General features: G+C 52.5%; 1 protein-coding gene across 1 annotated transcript in view; it reads left to right on the top strand.

Moving 5' to 3' along the window:
* The first annotated feature begins 768 nt into the window (after nt 1-768).
* The window catches only part of ZSWIM6 (zinc finger SWIM-type containing 6), a 198842-nt gene continuing 192887 nt past the window's right edge, over nt 769-6723 (top strand). The window contains exon 1 of the mRNA XM_082457102.1: nt 769-1625. Within this exon, the coding sequence (XP_082313228.1) occupies nt 857-1625 (769 nt within the window). The 5' untranslated portion in view covers nt 769-856. The remainder of the gene's footprint in view (nt 1626-6723) is intronic.

Genomic DNA, 6723 nt, shown 5'->3' with positions numbered 1-6723 from the left:
AGGTTCCGAGCGCTCTGCGCGTTTCCGGACACTTTGGCCGGCTCGGTATCCGAGACAGAGCGCACGCGGGGCTCGGGGCTGAGTGCGCCGCAGCCAAGAGGGGCAGCGGAGCTGGTCCTCTTCTTCTCCGCCTTGGTCTGCAAAAGTGAACTGGAAAACAGCCGCCTAACGCAGCCTCCTCCCTCTTCTCCGGCACCGCAGCCCGGGCTGGGGGTGGGGGGAGCTCCTCCGGGCTGACTGGAGGGGAAGCGGGCGGCCGGACGGCCTCAGCCGCACCTCCTCCGCCTTCCTCACCACCCCAGTCCCCCGGGTTCCACGCCGCATTTCTTTGTTTTGAAAGCACCTCCTCCGCCCAGAGGCTTTTCCCCCGGCGGTCAGGCTCTGACGGGGGGTGGGGCATCGACCCGCGGGCCCCGCCCCCCGTTTAGCCCGGACCCCTCCCCCGTGCTCACCTCCCATCTCCCCTTCCCTCCCCGCTGCGACCCACGAGGCGCGTCCGCACTTGCTGGACATCAAAGGGAGGCAGGGAATTGGAGGGGGAAGTTGAGTAGGCAGGGGGCGCAGAGACCCACCCACATTAGGCCAGGCCGGGCGGCCCGCCCCCTCCCCCGGGAACCCCGCCTGAGCCCCGCCCCCCGCGTCACAGCAGTCTGACATTCTCACAACCCTTCGGACACCCAACCCCAGCGCCCCCGCTACCCCCGTGTCCGCTGAGCGCTCTATTTATGTTTCAGCCCAGCGATTTGCATAGGTCCCGCCCTTGGCCCTAGGTTCCCCTATCGGGGCCCCGCCTCAGCCTCGACGTCACGGTGAGGGCCCCACCTCTTGTGCCCGTACAAGGAGCGGCGGGCCCTAGATGGCAGCGTGGCGTCGCGGCGGCGTGTGCGTGTCGCGCTTCCTTGTGCCGTTTATAGGGTCCTGGCACTTCCGCTGTCGGGTTAGAAGCGGCGCGGTCATGGCGGAGCGCGGACAGCAGCCTCCTCCCGCGAAACGGCTCTGCTGCCGGCCGGGCGGCGGAGGCGGCGGCGGCGGCGGCGGCGGGGCCAGCAGCGGCGGCGGAGGAGCGGGTGGCGGTTACAGCTCTGCCTGTCGGCCGGGCCCGCGGGCGGGCGGCGCGGCGGCGGCGGCGTGCGGGGGCGGCGCAGCGCTGGGGTTGCTGCCGCCGGGCAAGACCCAGAGCCCCGAGTCGCTGCTGGACATCGCGGCGCGCAAGGTGGCTGAGAAGTGGCCGTTCCAGCGCGTGGAGGAGCGCTTCGAGCGCATCCCGGAGCCGGTGCAGCGCCGCATCGTCTACTGGTCCTTCCCCCGCAGCGAGCGGGAGATCTGCATGTACTCGTCCTTCAACACCGGCGGCGGCGCCGCGGGCGGCCCCGGCGAAGACAGCAGCGGCCCCGGCGGTGCGGGCGGCGGCGCGGGCGGCGCAGGCGGCGGCGGCTCCTCGTCCTCGCCGGTCGCCACCTCGGCCGCCGCCGCCGCTGCCGCCGCCGCCGCCGCCGCCGCTGGGGCCGGGGCCCCGTCGGCGGGGGCCGCCGGGTCGGTGGACGGCGGAGACGAGACACGGCTGCCCTTCCGCCGGGGCATCGCGCTGCTGGAGAGCGGCTGCGTCGACAACGTCCTGCAAGTCGGTGAGTCACGGGGCAGTCGCGGGGCTGTCTGTCCGTCCGTCAGTCCCTCGGGGGGGCGCCCGCCCGCTCCCCTCCCCTCCCCTCCCCTCCCGGCAGCCCCTCAGCCCAGCGCGCGCCCGCACCCCGCCCGGTGCCCTCACCGTCCCGGATAGTCCTCCCGAGCGGAGCGCCCATTTCCTCCCCGCCCCTCCCCGCCCCCTGTCTCCCCGGACGGGCCAGCGCGAGGGGGAAATGAATCAGCAGGACGCGCCCCTCCGCGGGGTCCGCGGGGTGGGTGTCGGGTGCCCCCGGCCCGCTCGATTCCCCGCCCTTCTTCCGGGGAGCACGTCCTGGAGGGCTGCTCGCCTGTTTTGGGGGGTGAATGTGGACAAAGGCGCGGGCTGACGGCCGGGCTCCGGCGGAGGGTGTCTGTGGCGGGGCCGTGCGGGGCGGGGGAGGGAGCGCGGGCCGCACAGACAATGCCGGCCGGGGCCGAAACGGCGGCCGGGCCGCGCTCTGCGCTCTCCCTCCTCTCTCCCCTTGTCTGTCGCTCGCTCGTCTTTCTTTCTCCTCTTCCTCCCTCTCCCCAATCCCCGCCCCTTCCATTTGAGGGAGGGAAATACATTTTAATGCCACTCGGCTGCCTCTCTTCTCCTGGCTTCGACGGGCTGGCGGCCGCGGAGCTCCGGGGGTCGCTGCGGCGTCTGGACTGGCCCGGGCGAGCTCCGCCGGCCGCCCCGGGATTTAAATGTCCTTTCCTCCGCGCCTCTCTGTCTCGGGGCCGCGCGGATGGTGGGCGGCGAGCTGGACCCATATCCTGAGGGAGCTCTCCCCGCGAGGACGCCCCCTAATTAAAGGGCGCGAGCCGGGCCGGGGGCGGCTGGCTCTTCCCCGTTCCGGGGCGCCGCGGCGTGCCCGGGGCTTCTGCCGCCGGAGTTCGGTTTGCGCCCGAGGGACCGGGGGTCGTGCTCTGTGCGATCCGCGGGGAGCGGTGACGGGCTTGGCGCTCTCGGCCGGCGCCTGCAGGAGCGTGAGGCGGAGGGGCTCCGCGGCCGCTCCCGCGTCCCTCCCTGCGTGACCGCCTGGCAGCCGGGCACGACCCCGCACTTTGTTCTCATTTTCAGGTTTATTTGTGCCCCTTTCAGTTTTCTGTCACCCTCCGAAAAGGGGAAACCAAACAAAAGAGTCTCTTTATTTCTTTTCGGGGCTTGTAAAGTAGAAGATATTTGACAAAGGCGAGAATAGGACTTGTCGTTTAAAGCTGCACAGCCCTTCTTTTTCTGACAGACCATGAGAGTTTTCTCAAATACCGAATTTTAAAAGCTTTCCCTGTCCTCCCCCTGCCCCCACCCTTCAGTGTGTTTTTCTGGTCAGATTTTTTTTTCAGCTGTAGCGCTGGGGATGTTTCAGCTGCACGGAAAAGAACAATGCTATAGTGAAACTCCCCTTTCCCCGTATTTTTCTCCTGATTGCAAAACGACGTATTTTCTACCCCCCTTCTCATATTGCTGTCTATTTAAACTGTGGTGGTGAGCACGGTTCCTAATGAATGGGGAGAGGTTTGGAAGCATCACTGCCTCTGATTTTTAATTTAATCTTCTCTTTCCGTAGTCAGTTCCTTTTATCCTTCTCTTTGGGAGTCGGGTGGGGGGGCTGGGTGGGGCCCCAAGAGAGACTTAAAGATTTGTTTTAATCCTATCTGGTTACTTTGAATTCTGATGCAATCTGCAAACGTGATTTTCTGCATGGTCATTTATTTGTAAAGGCAGCCCCCAGTGTTGCCTTTTTCTAGGTTAGATACCCCTTTCCTTATGTCTAGAGAGGGGTTTAACTTCTGAGGCCATCCATCCTTTAAAAAAAATCTAATTAACAGCCTTTCAAGTTATTACCGCCCCCCCCCCCCCCCGCCTTGTTTCCTGCCTGGTTGAAATGGATTGAAGCACATCCATGGTTTCTCAGTATAACTAGTTTGTGAGTTTTTATGGCTTGGCTGGCAATGCTGAGTTTTTTTTTTCCCCCTTCTGTGCTTGACTCTGCTTGCAAGCAATGAGGAATGACAGGAGAGCACATAGGGAGGGTTTCTTGGCTGATTGCATTTAAGCCAGGAATTCACTGTGAAAATAAAGCCAAGGGACGATAAATAAAAGATGCAATCTTCTCTAGGAGACAGACACACAGTGTGGGCTTTGCCTGCTTTCATTGGTGAAGAGGCCGGGGTGAGTTGTAAAAGAAAATAGTAACTTTCTGAATAGTCCCGGGAGGAGAAGGAGGCCACTGAATGGAGCTGGCAGTGGTTGATGTGAAGTACATGCTTCTTATATAGTTTGAAGAGTTGACCACCCCTTTGGAAACACTTAACATACGTGCTAAACAAGTGCTGTACAAATTGTGGAAAATATTCTTTTTTCCCTTCTGAGTTCTGCCAATTTCCTTAACTTCCAAGTTGTATTACTTGTTGTGCCAGTCAGCTTAGAGATGGAAGGCTGTTAAATGCCTGGCAGCTGGCACTGTGAGATAGAAAACTTATGACCAAGATTTTTTTTTCTTAAAGAAGAACAGAGAGAGTGGCTAGATTAACCATCTAATTTAGCTCTAAGTGGTGGTTTGGATTGGAACTAACGTGAAGCTTATTTTATGTTTTTGTGATTTGAGGTAGAACCCTTTCGCTTCATAACCTGAAATGGAAAAGAACAGAATGCTGTGTTGATAGCATCATAAGCAATTTTCTGGTATTGCAAAATTACAAGTTTGTTTGTACAGGAAGTATTCTTTGACTTTTGTAGAGATGACTAAATTATAGATACAATACAATCTAGTTGTTGGACTTTATTTTACACTTACAATGTTGAAGATTATTTAAGGTTATTTTACACTTACAATGTTGAAGATTATTTAAGGATTGAGGGACAGAGAATTGGGATTTCCCGGAAATGAAACATACTTGCATAGTTATTTTTCAACTCCTAGATTTTAAGAAGAAGAAATTTAAAAGAAAAAAAATTAAACCTTTGATGTAGGAGTTGTAAGCAATATTTAATTGGTACAGAGCTGTTCATCAGTTGATTATGGGAAGTTTTGGAGGAAGTGTTGGCTTATTATTGTTAACTAATGATATATTGGGTGGGAGCTATTGCTGAAGGTGCCTGTTTGTAAATATTATTGACAATATTCCAGTAATGATTTAGAAGTCACATAAATTTTCCCAAAAATTTTGCCTGTTAGAGAGCATCCCTAATGGGACCTGAAACTTGAATTGTTAAGGAAGAGACAGATATAAGTTACCTGATTTAAAAAAATCTAAAAGTTTCTTTAGGATTGAAAACATGATGAACCAAGTTAAGCAACTAACTGGAGCAAATATTTGCCACATGTTTGACCAAAGGCTGGCAGATAATTCCTAAAAATGGGGGAAAAAAGAAATGAATAACCTGGTAGAAAAATGGAGAACACATTTCACAAAGAAATGCAAATTATTAATAAATGTGTTTATCTCCACTTGGCACACGGGTAGACATTGCCCAGAATTGATTGAGGAGGTGGGAGAATGGGATGCTGCCTCCCCTGATGTTTGGCACAATCTTTTTGTGTCATTTCTAGGAATTTATTCCATAGATATAATGATATTAGTGCACGGTGATGTTCATTACAGTGTGCGATGCTCATTGCAGTATGGTTTGCAATACTGAAAAGCAGGAATCAAGCTAAATTTCTGTCAGAAGGGAAGTGGCCAAGTAGTACTCAATGGAATACTATGCAACCATGAAAAAACAAAGTAGATTTTTTATATACCGACAAGAAGAGGTGACCAGCATATTTCATTTAAAAACAAGTCAACTCTATACTACAAAGCTACAGTAATCAAGACAGTATGGTACTGGCACAAAAACAGAAATATAGATCAATGGAACAGGATAGAAAGCCCAGAGATAAACCCACGCACATATGGTCACCTTATTTTTGATAAAGAAGGCAAGAATGTGCAATGGAGAAAAGACAGCCTCTTCAGTAAGTGGTGCTTGGAAAACTGAACAACTGCATGTAAAAGAATGAAATTAGAACACTCCTTAACACCATACACAAAAATAAACTCAAAATGGATTAAAGACCTAAATGTAAGGCCAGACACTATCAGACTCTTAGAGGAAAACATAGGCAGAACATTCTATGACATAAATCACAGCAAGATCCTTTTGGACCCACCTCCTAGAGAAGTGGAAATAAAGGCAAAAATAAACAAATGGGACCTAATGAAACTTAAAAGCTTTTGCACAGCAAAGGAAACCATAAACAGGAGGGAAAGACAATCCTCAGAATGGGAGAAAATATTTGCAAATGAAGCAACTGACAAAGGATTAATCTCCAAAATTTACAAGCAGCTCATGCAGCTCAGTATCAAAAAAACAAACAACCCAATCCAAAAATGGGCAGAAGACCTAAATAGACATTTCTCCAAAGAAGATATACAGATTGCCAACAAACACATGAAAGGATGTTCAACATCATTAATCATTAGAGAAATGCAAATCAAAACTACAGTGAGGTATCACCTCACATCAGTCAGAATGGCCATCATCAAAAAATCTACAAACAGTAAATGCTGGAGAGAGTGTGGAGAAAAGGGAACCCTCTTGCACTGTTGGTGGGAATGTAAATTGATACAGCCACTATGGAGCACAGTATGGAGGTTCCTTCAAAAACTAAAAATATAACTACCATACGACCCAGCAATCCCACTACTGGGCATATACCCAGAGAAAACCATAATTCAAAAAGAGTCATGTACCAAAATGTTCATTGCAGCTCTACTTACAATAGCCAGGACATGGAAGCAACCTAAGTGTCCATCGACAGATGAATGGATAAAGAAGATGTGGCACACGTATACAATGGAATATTACTCAGTCATAAAAAGAAACGAAATTGAGTTATTTGTAATGAGGTGGATGGATCTAGAGTCTGTCATACAGAGTGAATTAAGTCAGAAAGAGAAAAACAAATACTGTATGCTAACACATATATATATGGCATCTAAAAAAAAAGAAGGTTCTGAAGAACCTAGGGGCAGGACAGGAATAAAGATGCAGACGTAGAGAATGGACTTGAGTACACGGGGAGGGGA

This window comes from Balaenoptera physalus, assembly GCF_965194825.1.
Source record: "Balaenoptera physalus genome assembly, chromosome: 3".
Taxonomy (NCBI): domain Eukaryota; kingdom Metazoa; phylum Chordata; class Mammalia; order Artiodactyla; family Balaenopteridae; genus Balaenoptera; species Balaenoptera physalus.
The sequence above is the reverse complement of the archived record's forward strand: the minus strand, read 5'-3'. Positions and strand labels throughout refer to the sequence as shown.